Source organism: Mustela nigripes, chromosome 12 (assembly GCF_022355385.1).
Source record: "Mustela nigripes isolate SB6536 chromosome 12, MUSNIG.SB6536, whole genome shotgun sequence".
NCBI classification, from domain to species: Eukaryota; Metazoa; Chordata; class Mammalia; order Carnivora; family Mustelidae; genus Mustela; species Mustela nigripes.
In genome coordinates this window covers 24598001-24616107 of record NC_081568.1, presented here as the reverse complement: position 1 = coordinate 24616107, position 18107 = coordinate 24598001, and the positions used below count along the sequence as shown (strand labels likewise).

Sequence of the window (18107 nt, the reverse complement as noted above, 5' to 3'; positions counted from 1 at the left end):
TCACTCAATGAGTATTATATTCGTACCATGCCCTGTATTATTATATGGGAAATCAGTAATACTATTGTTTTAAATTTAATTTAAAATTAACAGTTGATTACCATTTAAAGTTGACTACTTTGGATGGACAGGATACCATCCAAGATTTTGGATACCAAAATCTTAAGAACACAGGAGTATTAACCAAAAAGAAACTAGTGTCTAGTATCTTCCTGTGCATTAGGGAATTGATAAATGCTCGTTAAGTATCTTCCATTAGGGAGTAGACTTCATTGCTGTCAGAGTATCTGGTCGGTCTGAGAAGTGGTCAGACCAAGCCATGTGGCTTGAAACAGTGATTCATTTTTTGGCTACATAGAGACCACTGTTGGAATGTGTGACTAAATATACACATTTACCCCGTATTTTGCAAAACTAATTGTGAACACTAGGATTTTGTGGAGGTGGAATGTTATAGATCAACAAGTTTACTGCTTCCCATCTTGGGCTAGATAGAGGGAAAACCAGGACTATGTGAAAGACTCTAGTTTTGTGTTCTTTCCAAAACTGCTTCAGTGCCATAGCTGTATTTGTATCCAAAATGTGTTGATCAGCCTTGTTGTCTTAAAATTAGAGAATTTTTGAATAGCTTATTAGAAAGATGGTAAATGACAAAATTATGATATGATGGTTTTATTAAATATATTCACAGAAAGCTTTGGTAGAAATCAGTAGGACTAACAGATCTACTGGTAAAACAAAGGTGATCTGTCATCCATTGAGTACACACTTTAAAAGATACTGACTTCCGTCAGCCCTGGCATGGTTGCTCCCTCTCTCCTTCTTGAAACACTGTCCTTCGTTGGCTTCTGTCAGTTTCTTTCACCTCTGTCCCTTCTGCCATGCTTCACTCCTGGTCTTTCTCTCACCTCTTCAGCCACTCGTTCTCAGCTTCCTTTTCAGGCTCATTATATTCTGTACAGCTGATGGATATTCTGGCGTCTGAAAGGCTCCCTCTAGGCCCTTGTCTTTTTTCATGAGCCGCTGCTAGGCGGTCTTTTCCATGTACACACTATCAGCTTCATTCTAGAGACAATGATGTCCAAACAGATCTCTTCAGTCCCATTTCTTCCTGCGCTCCAGTAGGTAGCTGCCCTCCGGCATCTCCACACATCCACGACTGAACCTAGAGTCTTCTGGCACCGGCTTCTCTTCCGGTGTTCCCTGAGTAATTGAGTGGCAGCGGCAGCCATCCTGCAAGTCAGAGATACAGGAGTTATCTTTGATTCCTCCCTCCACCCAGGGCCCTGTATTCTAGACCATTCACAAGTTCTGACGTTGTTCCTTCTTGAGTAAACACCTCATCTTCATCACTTAAATCCTCTCAACCAGACTGGGTCACCTAGACCACCGTAATGGCTTTGTTGCTGGCAAAACGTTACAGGCATATGCTTGACAAAGAACCTCCGTTAGAAGGAGTGGCATTTATTAAATTGCACAGGATAGGATCTTAAGGTTGTGTTTGTGCCAAGCACTAGGCAATGTGGCGTGTTAGATATCCCCAAGAAGTATGCTACCATGTGCAAAGCTGGCCTTTGCAGTTCTATACTCTCCCACAGTGGATGTAGTCTCAGGCAGAGACCCTCCTGTCGGCCCAGGTTGTAGGCCTGTTGGCCAGATCGTAGCTTCCTAACTGGTCTTCCTCTCTTCGCTACCCCCTGATCCAACGATGCATTTTCGCTTGGCGGCCGACGGTGTCTTTTCACAGCAGAGCTCCTGTGACCCTACTTGCTGTTCATTTTCAGTCCACTTGGTTTTTCCTCTCATCTCCCCAATCTGTAAGTGTTGGGACACTCCCTGTTCTCAGACATTTTCTCTTTTCTCTTGACCTCCTTTCTGGGAGTGATCTCACAGCTTTGAGTACTTCTACACACCACTTCGTCATGTAGGTCTTCTGCCTGTACTTCTTGCCCTGACTCCAGACTTGTGTCTTTGTATCTCCAGGTACACCTGAATACCCAGATATAAGATATACTGCAATCCCTAGTTGGATTTGTTGGGCATCTCTGACATAATATGGTCAAAACAAAGCAGATATCCATCTCAAAACCTGCTTTTCTCTAGGTGGTCTCCATATCAGCAAGGATCATTTCATTCTTAGGGTTGCTCAGGCTGAAAACCTCAAAGTCATCCTTAACTCTCCTCTTTTCTTCATGTTACACCATTAGCTACTAGCATATCCTGTTGATTTTGCCTTAAAAATTTGTCCAGAACATAACTACTTTTCAGCAGCTCCACTGTTATTAGCCTGGTCCAGGCTACTATTATTTTTTCCCTAAATTACAGCCATAGCCTCCCAACTGGTCCATACCAACTGCCCCCCCAGCCCTCGGTCTGTTTAGCACATCATCTAGAGGGACTGTTTTTAAAGGGGTGTCAGAATACAGCCCTCCTTTGTGAAAAACCTTCCAAAGATTTCGTGTCTCAGCGGTAACAGTGTTGTTGCCTACAAGACCTGTCTCCCTGACACTGTCTGTCTTTATCTCCTAGACTCTTCACATTGGACCCTGTGCCATTCTTGTAGGACACTAAGCAAGCCTTTGCCTCCAGGCCTTTGCACATGCTGTGGCCAAATTCTTCATCTCCCTCAGGTCTTGGTTCAAATGCTATCTTATCAGTGAGGCATTTAACTTACCCTGCTTAAATTGTGACCTCTTCCCCGTGTCCCCAGTTTCCCTCTCCCAGCTGGGAACCTCATTTCCATTTTCTCCTTAGCACATACTGTGTATTTTACTTGTTTACAGTTAGTCTTCTCTCATTAGAGTATAAATTCCTTGAGGGCAGGAGTTTTTGTCTGTTTTCTTCATTCCTGATTCCTGATTTGTGGAGCATAACAGTGCTCCACAAATACGCTGAATAAATGATTATCCCTTCCCAGTCCAGTCCTCTTTATTATTTGGATAAATATTATTTGGTATTATTATTTATTCCTTGGATAGTGACTAAAGAACAAGGAAGTTCTGGCCTGGTCTGGCCTGTGCACCTGCCCGCCTCATACCACGTACTCATCTTTTCATTGTGCATCTCTGTAGTGCCCTGTTTCATGTTTCTCCCAGTCCCCTCTGGCCGTCAGGCCCTGCATGTGCTGTTCTTGTTCCTGGAGAACATTCTGCTTCCAACCCTTACTCTCATCGGCCTGGTCTTTCCTGCTCTTCCATTCAACGTCAGTTCTGGCTTGACTTCTGGATACAAGGAGGACCTTTCCAGATGCCCTCCCACATAACCCACCCAGTCAGAAATCCATGTTCTTTTCTTTCCTGGCACTCACTTATTTCGGTTTGCCTGACCCACTAACCCAGAAGTTCTGTGAGAGCATGTGTTTATTTACCACTTTGTGCCCAGCCATATGGTAGGCTTTCAATACATATTCGATAAATAAAAGAAAGAGTTTTACAGGCAGCTAAGTTGTATGGAAAAGGAAGTTGAAGTGGCATTGGAGGGAAGTGCCATGTTGTTTTATGGATAAAGAAGAAGGTTGTAAACTTATTTATTAATGTCTAAGATTACAATTAATTGAAAATCTATGGAGGATTACTTACTACAGCTGCATTTGTATGAGGGGGTGGCAAATTATTCATTATTATAATTGAAGAACACACAACTACATTAATTCACACTGGGAGGCATTATTTAGCTCTGAGCCCTTCCTTTGTGCACTTGTCTTACAGAGAATAGGACAGTTGAACAAATGAAATCATGGATTTGAAGTTCTGAGTGCTGATGGGGAAAAACATAGCATTGTAGGAGTTGGATATTCAGAAAGCCCTGCTTGGGAAGGAATATCAGGCATAGGTGATTGTTCTAGGATGACTGAGGTTGATTTCGTAGACTGAAGTATTTTATTTTTAGGGTAGAACCTAGAACCTACCCTATAGGGATTAGGTAAGTAGTGAGAGAGTCCCAAAGAGCACTAGCTCAGACCAGAATGCCTTGTCTTGGCACACTTGCAGGTTTTAAAACCTGATATCATTTTTCCCTCTATATCATTCCTCCTTCTTAGCCTTTACTGTTGTGCTACGGAGCTAAAAATAGTTGCTAATCCCATGCCCCTACTATGCGTGCTGGCGTCATGCCCTTCTGTGTGTGCATCGGTGAGATGAATTTGCAGAAATTTTTGTTTGTTTATAGAGGAATGATTTGGTATAATGAGAAAGCAGGGATTACAAATAAAAAGTTCGAGAACCAGTCATCTAATCCCTCTCTGCTGCTTCCAGATAGCACGAAACATCAATCGTTTAGGTCAACGCAGATCTCATCTACAAGATCTCTTTGAGAGAATAGATCCCACAGCCTCCTGTTTTAGAATTTCTTTGTCGCTGACATAATTGGGTTCTTTGTATCCGACCTGCACCTCGCCCGCCAACATTTGTGCTCCTTTTCTTTAGTTATCATAGGAAATGGAGACCATCTGGCTACCACTCTTGGTGTAACAGCCCTGTGTGGCAATCACTGTCACTTTTAATATGATATTCTGCTTTCACCCTGTGCTCTTCTAGTTACGCCCTTAAAATAATCAGTCACAGTCTTCTTACTTTACACTAGGTGGCCCTCTTTGGTTGCTCATGTCCTGCAGCTGTGGCTTTCTCTTTAGAATCAAGAGTGAATGGAGAAGTTAAAGGAAGAATTCCAGTATGTTTCTTTGTTTGTTTTAAACCAATAAAACTTTTTCCTATTAAAATTTAAGTGTAGTCATGAGAGACTGCTGTGCTGAGATAGTAAAAAACACCCTGGATTCTCAAAGTCAGAATTGGAGGTGTGTGACACTTAGGTCGGTCCTGCCACGGCATCAGGGCCCTGGGCATCTTGCCACTTCTCCCAGTTGACACTTTTTGGGGTTCCTTCTCCCCTATAGAAAGTATAGACCTCTTTACTTGATCTGCAAGACTCTGCCCAGAGACCAGCCAGCCTTGCCTTTGCCTGTATCAGGGCCCCTCCCTGCCGACTCTGCTCCGACCTGTCCTCCAGTATCCACCACCCCCTGACCCTCTCTCCTGCCTCCCTGTGACCACCTTGCTGTATCACAGCCCCTTGTTTTGTCAAAGCTGTTCCCTCTAACTGGAAAACCACTTTCTACCGTCTTAGTCTGTTCAGGCTGCTAGAATAAAATACCACAGACTAGGTAGGTGGCTTAGGAGCAGTCGAAATACACTGCTCACAGTTCTGGAGGCCGAAAGTCCCAGGATCAGAGTGCCAGTCTGGTTGGGTTCTGGTGAGAGCCTTCTTCCAGGTCACAGACTTCTCATTGCACCCTCACACGGTGGAAGGGGCTAGAGATCGCTCTGAGGCCTCTTATAAGGGCATTGATCCCGTTCTTGAGGGCTCCACCCTCATGACCTAATCCCCCAAAGGCCCCAGCTCCTAATGCCATCATCTTTAGGGGTTAGGATTTCAACATAGGAATTTGGCCGGGGTGGGGGGGGGGGCGGGGGTTAGGGAAATGACACAAACATTCAGATTTTAGCACCCACCCTTCTCACAGACTCTTTTTTTTCTTTTCTTTCCTCATTTCTGCCTCTGTTCATCAGAAGCTACCTACATGAATTTTTTTTAAATGCATATGTCCAAGTTGTATCCCCAGGAATACTAATTCCTTGGTTCTTGAAAGAGGCTTGAGCTCCAGTATCTCAGAAGCACCTTATGACTCTGATGGATCAGCCAGTTCAGGAAAAACTGTTTTTCCTCAGGTGGCAGATTGTCCCCGAGGCCTCTAGGGAAGGCCGGGTTCAAAAGGGGCGCCTGCGTGCCCTGTGTCCTCCTTGCTCTCATGGCAGCTAAAGTGGCCACTTTGTGTGGCTTCCTTTGGAGATTAGCAGCCATGGGGTGTCGATCATCTTGGGGTCTGTCCACTGTCAGCACAGCACCTGGCACGGAATTGGACTCCACAGCTGCTAACTGAATTGCTGTAACTTGGGGGGGGTTCTGCCTTGTGATCCCCCTTGTTCCCACTTGTAGGCAAACAGCATGATGCCTTCTAGACTAGAATTCAGCAAAGGCCAAGGGTGGAAGCTGTCATTTAAAGGACTGCCATGCAGACTCTCTTGATTAGGTATAGAGCAGGATGTTCCTTCTTTTCAGTTCGTCTTCTCAGTTTAAATGAACTCTACAAATATGGGTGATTTCTAGCTTCCTTCTTCCCCACTGAGTTTTGGTTCAGGCTCTGAGTTTTGGCGAGAACTTCAAGATCGCTTTCTGCTAGCCATCTTGCCGCTTCAAGACCTGTGAGGGCGTATCTTAAATAAAACCGGAAGCATTTGCATTTGTTTCCATTCTCATTGCTTTCCTCATTCTCTCTCCATCACCGTTACTGTGTAATACTAACAAAGGAGCCCTGATGCTGAAGGCAGCTGCGAGGGCCTGGTAACCTGCGATGTATTATGGTGTGTTGTGTGGGCTCATGTGGTGCACTTCGAGCTTGTTGATTTTGAGGCATGAAATCCCCAAATAGGCAGCCTGAATTAGAGTTTTGTCTTCTCACCAAAGCAAATACTGAGAGAGAGCCCAACTTGCTCAGCATAACCATATACTCAAAATAGCCCTCCTATTCCCCCGCTGGCCTCTACTTTGAGAACTGCCTCCCCCACTTCCCCATGGAGAATCCAGATGAAAAAAGATCTCTCCCTTCCAGCTCAGTTATTCTGTAATTACAAGATATTAGGCTGATGGGCTCCTATTGGTTGGGTTTTCTATTAACATTACATGGTAGGCCTTTTTAATTTTGAGCTTCTCTGTGGATATTAATTTTAATGAAACATTCACTATATTGAGAAAAAAGATAGAGTTGGGGGAAATAGGAGGAGGACAGGAGCAGAGACAAGCAAAGAATAATAGTCTTAACTCAACAGCAAGCATGGCTTATGAAGATCAAGTTGTATTTCTGCTTCATGCATCACTGTCAGACAAATTAAGAACATATTGTTTCTTATTTATCTATTGTCAAGGATGCAATCTCAGGCATTGAGAATAAATCTTGATTTTCATAAGCTCGGTTGACACTGGAGCCACAGAGCATAAAACTTGCATCTAATAAACAAAGTGCGGTGTGGAACAGCAGGAGGTCCAACGCTAGCACAACCCGCAGCTGCTTCCTGCTCCCGGGCCCTGGTGTCAGGGCTGTTCCTTAGCAAGAAAGGATTGTTATAAGAGACCAAGAATTTGTTATAACTATTGTAAGAACAGCCCTACTTTTAGGTATGTTATTCCCAAAAATAACATGTTTGGTCCTTTATCTGTCTGCTGCCCCTAGCCTTCCTCCTCACTTCCTCTAGTGAGTGGTTCCTGAGTGCTGAATTCCTAAACTGTGCTTGCTGGACAGGCATCTCTGTGATGGGTTTGTTGTATAATTTTCATGCCCTGTTTACCGTTAATACTTACGGTGGTGCTTGGAGGACTCTTTGCTGACTGAAATTTTTGCTAGAGATTTTTGTTTTGAATTCTTGAAGTTGAAATGTGAAAATTACATTTCAGTTTAATTAGAGATGGAGTCCCAATTTGATAAACTATGACTCAGGATATATAGTGTATGCCCTTAAAATAATAAAAATAAAAATATAAGTAAATAATTCAAATATTTTAAGTAATGCTTACTAAAACATTACTTCCCCAAATCCTAGAGTATCAAAATTACCATCAGTGCTGTGAAACTTGAAATTGATTTTAGACACGTTAAAAATACTCCTTTAAAACTAATGTACAGTGACAGAAAACAGGTCAAGTGTGTCTGTGGATGGTGCATCAGATTGATTGATTGCACAGGGGCATATGGAACTTATTTGGGGTGACAAAAATGTAGAAAGTTGTCAAAACTCATCTGACTGTACTTGAAATGGGTATGTTTTGTTGTCTGTAAATGATACTGCAGTACAGTTGATTTTTAAAAATGTTAATGCTCCTTACACTTAGTAACATTCCATTTAGTGGAAGCTATGATCTTTAATCATGGTATAGTACCATCTCCCCAACATGGGTCATTGCTACTAAACAACTAAATAAACTATTTAAAGGACAGGTAAAATCTAGGAGCAGAGTAAGTTATTAAGGAGAAGCAAGAAGCATATGGAGTTTGTTACAGCAGCCCTGGGTATAGTGGTTGAGGACTTAAACCATTGCTTACCTTGGTGTCCCAGTTAGTAATGTGGTCTCTGGTTGGGCCCAACACTGGAGTGGGGGAGAGATTGCAGTGAAATGGTTTCTTTTTTCGTGTGTGTGTGTGTGTGTGTGTGTGTATTTAAGATTTTACTTGTTTGAGAGAGACAGACAGAGATAGTGACAGGGAGCATAAGAGGGGAGGAGAGGGAGAAGCATGCTCCCTGCTGACCAGGGAGCCTGACACAGGGCTCCATCCCAGGACCCTGGGATCATGACCTGAGCCAAAGGCAGACGCTTAACCTACTGAACCACCCAGGTGCCCCGTGAAATGGTTTCTAAATATGCCTCAATTCCTTTTGGCCAGTTGTTGCGAAGCTCTTTGGTGAATAACAGAACTCAAGCCAAGGTAGCTGAGGAGCTGGGCATGCAGGAATATGCCATCACCAATGACAAGACCAAGAGACCTGTGGCTCTTAGGACCAAGACCTTGGCAGACCTTTTGGAATGTGAGTCTTAGAGTAGAGATTTTCTCTTAACCTGCAGATTCAGAATGTAAATCAAATGTACCTACATTTCTCTTACTTCTCATTATTATTATGTTGTAATAAAGAAACCTTTTCTATTTTAATTTTTATTTATGCTTTTCTCTGAAGTTTGTTAGAAGGAGAATATTTTGGGATTAAGACATGTGAATAATGAATTTTATATTCAGTCTCTGTTCAGTGGTATCACCCGCCCCCCCCATCCCTGCTTCTCTACCCCTCCATCTTAATGCTTAACCATCACATCCTTTGTGGGAAACAGAAGCAGAATGCGAAGATTGGTAAGAGTGACTCATAGCTTTTCTTGCCACCCAGCAGCCTTTGTACAGGGGCATAGGAGAAAGAAGGATAATTTATTCACTAAATACCAAAACTATTATCTGTTGTTTTGAGTGAGCTCAAAGCTCTATGGACAAATATTGTCATCTTTGGCAATTTTTGATATGGTCTGGAAGCATTATAAATAATCCTATTATGGCTAACTAAAGGATTATATGCATAATTTTATTGTTTCTGATGCTACTTTAAAATAAGTGGGCCAAAAAATAAAAATAAAAATAAAAAAAATAAAAACAAAATAAGTGGGCCATTCACTGGGCTTTAGAACTTTTTAAAAAAAACTTTATGGTTTTTGTTTTTTTTTTTTTAAGATTTTATTTATTTATTTGGCAGAGCGAGATCACAGTAGGCAGAGAGGCAGGCAGAGAGAGAGAGAGGGAAGCAGGCTCCCTGCTGAGCAGAGAGCCCGATGCGGGACTCGATCCCAGGATCTTGAGATCATGACCTGAGCCGAAGGCAGCGGCTTAACCCACTGAGCCACCCAGGCACCCAACTTTATGGTATTTTTGACGGTTGGAATTATATACAAATATTAAAGTCTACCATGCAAAACCAGCTCACTGACAATGTGCAAGGGCAGTCTGACCTCTTTTTCAATTAAGAAAAAGTTACTTAAAGATTACAGTTACAAAAATGTTAAGTGATCGGTTTCACTGGCAGGTTTGTTTGGGTTTTTGTTTTGTTACCTCAGTGAAAGCTATTTTTATTTTCTTCTTTTAAAAAATTACCATTTGTTTCCTTGGTTAAAGTGCCTTTTCATGAAGTCATCTTTGGGGTCACCATTTCTTAATGCAAAGTTTGATATATTGTTATATTATCATTAAGCCTAGTATTAAGTTTTTCTCTGGGCAGATTGACTTTACAATTTGTCCCATTTTTGTATGGCTAGTCTTTTCAAGACTGGTGTGGAGAATGGCATTCCACAAGAATGTGTTCATTCTATGGTCATATCTGATCTTCAGGTTTTCTTTCGATTTGTTGTTAACATGGTTGTATTCCCAGATATCATTCTCTCTCTGCTGTACAATAGCATTTTGTGTACCACTTAGCTATTTATTTAGCCTTTAGTCAAATGTAGTTTGGTCTTTGTATTCTTTGACTTTTGCATTTTATTCACACATCTATACTGTTGCTTCTAATATTAGTGTTGAAGGGAGATTCTTGTTTGAAGAAAGAGGATAGGATAATTCTAAAAAATAAAGAGGGCCTGGGAGTTGAAAACCTCATTACAATGTTTATTTAAAGTCTAGTATCTTACTCTTTGAGGAAATGGCAATGCATTGTGGTTTTATTTTTTAAATGTTCTCTTTTTCAGCATTCATTGCAGCACTGTACATTGATAAGGATTTGGAATATGTTCATACTTTCATGAATGTTTGCTTCTTCCCACGATTAAAAGTAAGCTCATAAAAAATTTAAATTACTTATATACTTCATGCTTGGCAATTCCAGAACCCATTACTAAATACTTTTCGGGGACTTGCCACAGGAGTTCATTTTGAATCAGGATTGGAATGACCCCAAATCCCAGCTTCAGCAGTGTTGCTTGACGCTCAGGACTGAAGGAAAGGAGCCAGACATTCCTCTGTACAAGTGAGTACTTGCTCCTGCAGGCACCGCACTGTTGAGTTTAGAGTTGATGCTCCGGGGGTCTGGAGGAAGATCGAACCCCGGGGAGTCCTGACAAGGGGCCTGGCTGGGGCCTCCTTGATGCGGACTCTGGGCCCAGCATGGAGTCTCTTTGGGTATCTCCGTCTTTTCTTCTAAGTAAGTGGGTCGCCTTTGATTATCTGCGCTTTTTATGTTTGTCTCATTTCTCATAATCTCCGCAGGGCTGTACATCTAGGTTAGAAGAAGATTGTGGCTGTTTGTGACAGTGTTTGGGCAGTCCCTCTCCTCTGCACCCTGAAGCGTGCTGGCCTCTGTCCCTGTTGCCCAACAGCTCTGCGCCCTATCAGGCAGCCGCTGCAGGCAGCAGGCGGTTCTCCACTGGCCCTGTGTTAGTCACAGATTTGGAGTGTTTCTTCTCAGAATGTGTGTCAGAAACTGTGGTGTGCTTTTGAGTATCTTTAGTGACAAATTGTTATCCTCTTGAGTGGTAGCCAAAAGTCGTGCAAGAAGAATGCGGGTCACTGCGCACATAACACTAGTTTTGATGAAAACAGGAGATTTGACCTAGGTGGATTAATTATCTTGAGACCCTCCTTTGTTGCTTCAGAAGGTGTTTTCAAAGAGGAGTTAGAGAAGGAATGAATTATCAAAATGGGTGGATTGCCTCCCAAAGTATTATCTGGGTATGTGTTTTTAAGGATGTTGAAAAATCTGGTTTGCATGCTGGTTTACCCCTTGTTTCTGCACACGTGGTGGCACAGACACACATTCCTGCCGGTGTTCCATATGGAAGAAAAGCCCTTCTCTGTGGACTTTCTCAAACTTCAAAAGGAAAAACACCAGAGTGGCAGCTGGGAATTTTAAATCCTTTTTTATGTGTTTGTTTAATAGTCCCAACACGTTATAGGCTTTTTTGCTAAAGGAACTGAGGCCAAGAGAAGTTTGAGTCGCCCCACAGCAAGCTACTATAAATTGTCCCCAAGAAGCTGTCACTGCAAAACAATGTTTCCTTTACTTATTGGGAGAAATCCCCAAATGTTTAGAAATAGGACTTTAATATGTACCTAATAAGCATAATGACCATAGGAACTGTATTACATGAAAGGCTCAAAGTATTTCCTCATCAAAGTGATAATTAAGGTCCAATAAATAAAATGAGAACAATAAACTTCTCATAGCACGGGCATGCTTACTGTCATAAGTGCTATCTTAGAGTGGCCATTGTGTGCTTTCATCCCACGGAGTGTGCAAAACACAAAGGAAATGATTCTGCTCCTTCTCATAAATCCCCCAAATGCAAGTACGCCTTGAGCTTGTTCTTTTTTATCAAGATGATAGGGTTGATTTGCATTTTTTTTTCAAGATTACTGTGTGTGTTCCATTATCTTTGTTGGCTACTTTTAATTTCCCTTTCCATAAAGTTATCAGTTTTACTGCATTAGAAATCTGCACCATGTCATTAAAATCCAGACTACCTGGAGTTTTGTTTTTTGGCAGTTGTGTTGTGTACTCGGAGTTATAGCGTACCTTTGAAATGATCTCGGATGTTTCAAAATTAAATACATTTTCTGATATTTTAGATAAGATGCTAGGCATTGCAAAGAATTCATGAAGGATGAAACCATTCAGATGTGGCTTGAGATGTATTGCCCCAAATAGTTATCATTTTTGGTTGTGATTAGCACTGAAGAACAATGAACAGACTGAAATGGTTAACTTTCCACTGCTGAAAGTTTGTTAGTCTTAGGATACTTGGAATATAGACACTTTGAAATTGTTTAAGACATTTTACACTTCACTGCTAGCCTTCAGATGCTATTTATAATGCTTTGGGAATGGGAAAAGATATATAAAAATCCAGTGTAGAATTTTTAAAATTTCCTACTTTAAAAGCTCTCTATAGATTTGTCAGCATAGCAAATAAACTTACTCTTTTAATTTTCTTGTTATTTTTACCTTTTTCTGTCTTAAGTGATAAGTACATGGCTTTTCTTAGAGTTAAATGTTAGCAATGAGTATGAAGTAACACCTTACCATAATTAATGTTCCTTTTTTTCCTTTCAGGACTCTGCAGACGGTAGGACCCTCCCATGCTAGAACCTACACGGTGGCAGTGTACTTCAAGGGAGAAAGAATAGGATGTGGGAAAGGACCAAGGTATGAGAAGAGAGCCTTTTAATTTCTTTGAATGAACATCCTTTGTGTCCGAGAAGTCCCTGCTTGGTGTTTCCAAACTATATTGTCAGTCTTTTTAAACGCAGAGTACAGGATGTTCAAGGGTGGTAGCAAAGTAAATCCTAGGATTAATGTCCCCACCTTGCCTTGGCAGTGGGAATGCCTTTGTATAAGGGGCTTTGGCTACCTTGAGAAAGCCACATTACCTGGTACACCCATCCCAGTGTCAGTTACCCAATAGGGTACCGAGCGTGGCCGCAAGCATTTTGTAGGACACGTGCGTGACACAGCCATTAGCCATTTGATTTCTTACTGCCACTCCCTTGAGCTTTGTTGGAAATGCTAACATCCTCTCTCAGGTAAAAAGAAATATGCATTTTAGCCTATTTCTTTGAACCCTCTAATTTATATCTTAAACTGAGAAGTGATTGGAAGTCTGTCTATATGTGCATTTTTTTTTTTTTTACTCTTCTTTCAACTTTATGCTAAAGATGTTCAAACTTAAGTAAGAAATACTTCAGACCTAATATAAATGGAAGGCATTTTATTATACCATTAAAAATGTGGAACAAATAACATAAATGGTTGTTGTGCAAATAAATGATGTTTCTGCACGGCCTTGTGTACATTCCTAACTTGTGCGATTCAGTACGTGACAGAAGTAATCAGATAAATTTTATGCACCAGACATGAAAATCGACCTGAATAATGTGTGGCCATAGCTTGTGCTGGTGAAAAAAAAAAATCTTTAAACTGCACCTTTATTTTATTTAATAGTATTCAGCAAGCGGAAATGGGAGCAGCAATGGATGCACTGGAGAAATGTAAGCCTGTCCCTTTTTCTATAATTCTATGTTCATAATGTGTGTTTTATGGAAAGAAAATGGGGAAATATAAAAATGGTAAGTACTGATAAAAAGTGATCTTTTTTTTCTTCATTATTACTCACTACCTGGAGTGTAGTAGAATGTAAGATATGTATAAAATGGGCTAATAATTGTTTTGAAGAGTATTCCCGAATACTTTTTGATTTTCATTTTCCTTTCTTGCTTGGAGTCCCCCTCAGCTCAGGTAGCCCATGTGAAGATCCCAGTGTATCTTCTATATGTTTCTCTTTACTTCTAAAATCTTATATAAGTGAAGGTTTTTTCTTTTTAGTTTCTGGCTATTGATTCATGAGCATCTGCATCTTTCTGTTGTTGCTCAACAATATATCATGGGGGCCCCCCAATTCATTCATTCTTAATGGCTGCATGGTATTTCATGCTATGGATTTGCCGTATTCTATTCAGCTTTTTTAGTTTTGGTGGACAGTCTTTCTGGTTTTGTTTTTGTTATTTTTTAATCGCTGTTGACCGTAAATGTCTATATATTGGTCCTTTTGGTTCTGTGGGATAGATTCTCAAGAGCAGGATGGTTAGGTGGAAAACACTTCAATTACGTAATTAGCCATGTAGGGAACTGCATAGTCTCTTGTAAGCTGAAGGCTTAGCAAAGGATTTTTCTTCTGAGATGGGCTGTGCTGTGCAGCAGAGTCTGTGAGCAAAACATTGCACTGCAGTTCCATTACGCTCCAAGTACCAGCCGAACGTGGGACAGAGCAAAGCTTGGGAAGCTAAAAGTCAGGAGGCCCAGGATGCTCGGCTGTGGGAGATTCCAGGGAAGGCAAGAGGGCAGGAGCCAAGTGGAAATCAGCAGACGGTAGCTTCCCGGGTTGGCGGGAGGGAGGACAAGTTTGGGGCGGTAGCTAGTATTTCTAGATTCCCGTGGCCATGGAATAGTCACTGAAAGTTTTAAGTTAGCTCTGTTAGGGAATTTTTTCACTCATTACTTACAAATGCACAATCACGTACTGAAATAAAAGTGAGATTCCATTTTCTACCTGTAAAATTACTGAAGGTTCTTTTTGGATCCAAAGCTTTTTTGTTTGTTTTTTAAACGATAAAACAGTCCTGGAGAGAGGGCCTGTTCAGAGACTGACCTCCACCTACCTAGTGGCAAGAGTGAATCATTTGAGCTGCTGGAAGGCAGTTTGCCTGTATCAGGTCCTTAAAGAAGTCCATACTCTTTGATCCGGAGACTTCATTTCTAGGAACCAAACTTAAGGAAACAACTGGAGTTATGAGCTCAAGTTCACATGCCACGATAATAGTGACAGCTTGATATATAATAGCCAGAAAACACATAAGTAAATCAAACTGCATGATTAACAGTAGGGAAATGCTTAAATAAATGATACGATAGCCTGGGGGTTGGCAAATGTTTTCTGTAAAGGACCAGATAGTAAATATGTTAAGCTTTACATGCCACACGGTCTGTCACGGTTACTCGAATCTGCCATTTCAGCGGGCAGGAATGAAGAGTATGCGGATGTGGTTGTGTCTGTGTTCCAGGAAACCGTACATGCAAAGATAGGTGGTGGGCAGTGGTTGACCAATTCTTGCTTTATCCAAATGCTGTAATATGTTGCAATCATTATAGCAGTATTTTTGAAGACTAGTGGTACAGGGAAACACTTACACTAGAATGTTTTAAAAAGTACCCATAAAGAGGTACCTGTGCTATTGTCTCCCAAAGTGAGGGTGGATGCAGGAATGATTAAATATTCAAATGTCCATGTAATATATACACATTTACACTGTGTATGTATGTGTGTAGCATAACTTCATAGGAAACTATGAGGATACATTCTAAAAGTTGATCAGTGGTCAGATCTGAGTGGGTTTTTTGTTTTTTTTTTTTTTTTTTTTAATGCAAACTAGGTTTTAGAATAGAATTTACTGAGGAAGTAGGGTTCATTTTGGAGAAACTTGCTTTACAGCTAACTTTTTTGGATTTTGATTTATTTTTTAGAAAGTACTTAGAATACTTGAAACCTGTGTTTTATACAATACATAAGGTCAACTTGCTGTCATTTAGGAAATAGGATTTTGTTCCTGTTTCATTTCTAAAATACAGATGTCACTATGTATCTCTTCTGTTTATAGTCAGTCAGTGACGCAGATATGCAGGTTCTTTACTGATTCACCCCCCGCCTCAGATGCTTTTCCTACCCCCCTGTTCCTGTCCCTTCTCTCACCTGGGGGGGGATGGGATGCTACATAAGAAGGGGGAGTAATTTAGGAATTTGCTATGTATTTATATCCACTTTTATTATGGTTCATTCTTAACAAAAAACAAACGTGCTCTTCCCCAAACATGCCATGCTCTCTCACATCTCTGAATCTTCCTATTTTTAAATACAAAGCAGGAACTCTTGAATATAACAACCCCTTACCTGGTTAGGGAGAAGAGAGTCCCTTTCCCTTCGTGTTACCAGGTAACTTGGGTGGCTCTCCTTCACCCTTCATGCATGCCTCCTTCGTGAGGTTTGTATGTGTTCGTTGACCAAGTGTATAACGTGACTTTTATTATCGTTCCATCCTTGGTTTCTTACGCTCTGTGCTTGTTATATGCCACAAATGACAACGGAGTCATAACAATTTTTAGATCTTAACCAAGATTTTCACTGTGTCTAGCATTCCTGCACAGCGTCAAATATCAACTAAAATATAGCTCAAGCTATACCATGGAGTGATACATTTCTTTTAACCAAATAAAATTGCTCTACCTGAATTGCTGTTGCTGACGAAGCATTGGGTATCCCGTGGTAAACTAGAAAAATAGGATGATCAGAAATAACGACTTAATGCCTTCTCTCCATCAGACCTTTTCCCTCTTTTCAGGAAGTTTAATGCTTGGTAACTAACAGGGTGATAATACCATTATTTGTTTAGAGCTTTGGGTTTGAGCTTTGCAAAAGTACACACGTCCACTTGACTACATTGTGTAATCTCTCCCTGACAATCAGGTTTTACTAGGAGAACCGTGTTAAAACACTTGCCTACCTGGAACCATCCTGAAACCACGCATCTGTCTTAACATTCCTATATGTTTTGGTGCCTCTTATACTCAAGTTCACATCGGGTATCACAGTCTAGAATCAGGGTGCAGGTGCCGACTGCCAGTGGGTTTTGAATGACAAAAGCTGAAGGAAGAGACTGAGCAGTTGTTTGCCTCTTGCCTAGGAACATACAGCTCTGTTTCTCGTGAATGTGTGTGTGTGTGTGTGTTTAGTCTGCGTCGTTCTTTGCACCAGAGGCTACCCTTTATTGAGTATAAAATGTATCTCCTCGTGTCAGATAACTTTCCCCAGATGGCCCATCAGAAGCGGTTCATTGAACGGAAGTACAGACAAGAGTTAAAAGAAATGAGGTGGGAAAGAGAGCATCAAGAGAAAGAGCCAGATGAGACTGAAGACGTAAAGAAATAAAGAGGGCACGGAAGTGGTGGCGCATCTCCTTGCTTAATAACTGTGACTGTTGCCCATCGAGATCTAGCCTAGTTTTCCTACAGACAATGAACGAAGGGTGCCCGTTGAAATAAAACACAAAGTCAAATCGCTGTTGTCGTTTTACTGATCTAATATGCTGGTCTTTGTTGCAAAGTATTTGATTTCTCTTCTATTTAATGGAAAACTTCACTTTGGTGGATGTGCATATTCCCTTCTATTTTGTTCTTTAAACAATAAAATTCAAAAAGCATCTTCTATGTGGAATAGATCCTGTTTTTCTCTCTCCATCTGAGATTGTGACACAAGACTTCAGCTGACAAGTAAAAAACCCACCTCACCAGATACTTGAGCAACACTCTATTAGCAACTGTACTTTCGGAAATCTCTGGATTATTAACTAGATTTTTCAGCTTTCGTCTGGATGTTTATCGTCTTCTCAACTGCAAACGCTGAACTTAGCCCTTGCTCAGCAGTGAGTCCTTTGAAGAAGGGATCCCTTTAACATGTAGCTGGCTAGTGGGAGTGGGGGGGGACACATTTGAGTCACAAATATTCTTTGTATCATTAGAATAGGGGAAGAAATCATGATTCTAAGCCAGGTGACACTTTAAATCAGATACTCTAACCCTGGGGTCCGTGGACACTTTAAGAAGTTTATAGAGAGACCTAAAGGAAGTCTCAGAACCTCCTGAAATTGTGCTGGATTTTATGTGTGTGGGGATGGGAGAGGAAGGTTGGGGGCGGGCGGGGAGCAAGACGAGGAGTCTTCACAGCTTTCGTCAGCTTGAAGTGGTCCCTGCGATAAAGGGCTAACAATACATTAAAAGATAGGACATTTAAAAAAATGTTATTTTAAGCTGAATATCACTTGTTCCTTATTAATAAAGGCAAAACCTCTTTTTTTGAAAAAAAAAAGTGTTTTCATTCATTATTTTAGCAAATACATAGTGAGTACCTTTTGTGTATTAGGCATTGTTCTAGGC

General features: G+C 41.1%; 1 protein-coding gene across 5 annotated transcripts in view; it reads left to right on the top strand.

Moving 5' to 3' along the window:
* Nucleotides 1-17379, top strand: part of DROSHA (drosha ribonuclease III) — a 119960-nt gene extending 102581 nt beyond the window's left edge. For all 5 annotated transcript variants that reach the window (XM_059416946.1, XM_059416949.1, XM_059416950.1 and 2 more), the window contains 6 exons: nucleotides 8489-8630; nucleotides 10321-10403; nucleotides 10495-10598; nucleotides 12681-12773; nucleotides 13569-13615; nucleotides 16973-17379. In XM_059416946.1, coding sequence (XP_059272929.1) covers nucleotides 8489-8630; nucleotides 10321-10403; nucleotides 10495-10598; nucleotides 12681-12773; nucleotides 13569-13615; nucleotides 16973-17103 — 600 coding nt within the window. In that variant the 3' untranslated portion in view covers nucleotides 17104-17379. The remainder of the gene's footprint in view (nucleotides 1-8488; nucleotides 8631-10320; nucleotides 10404-10494; nucleotides 10599-12680; nucleotides 12774-13568; nucleotides 13616-16972) is intronic.
* The last annotated feature ends 728 nt before the right edge of the window (nucleotides 17380-18107 follow it).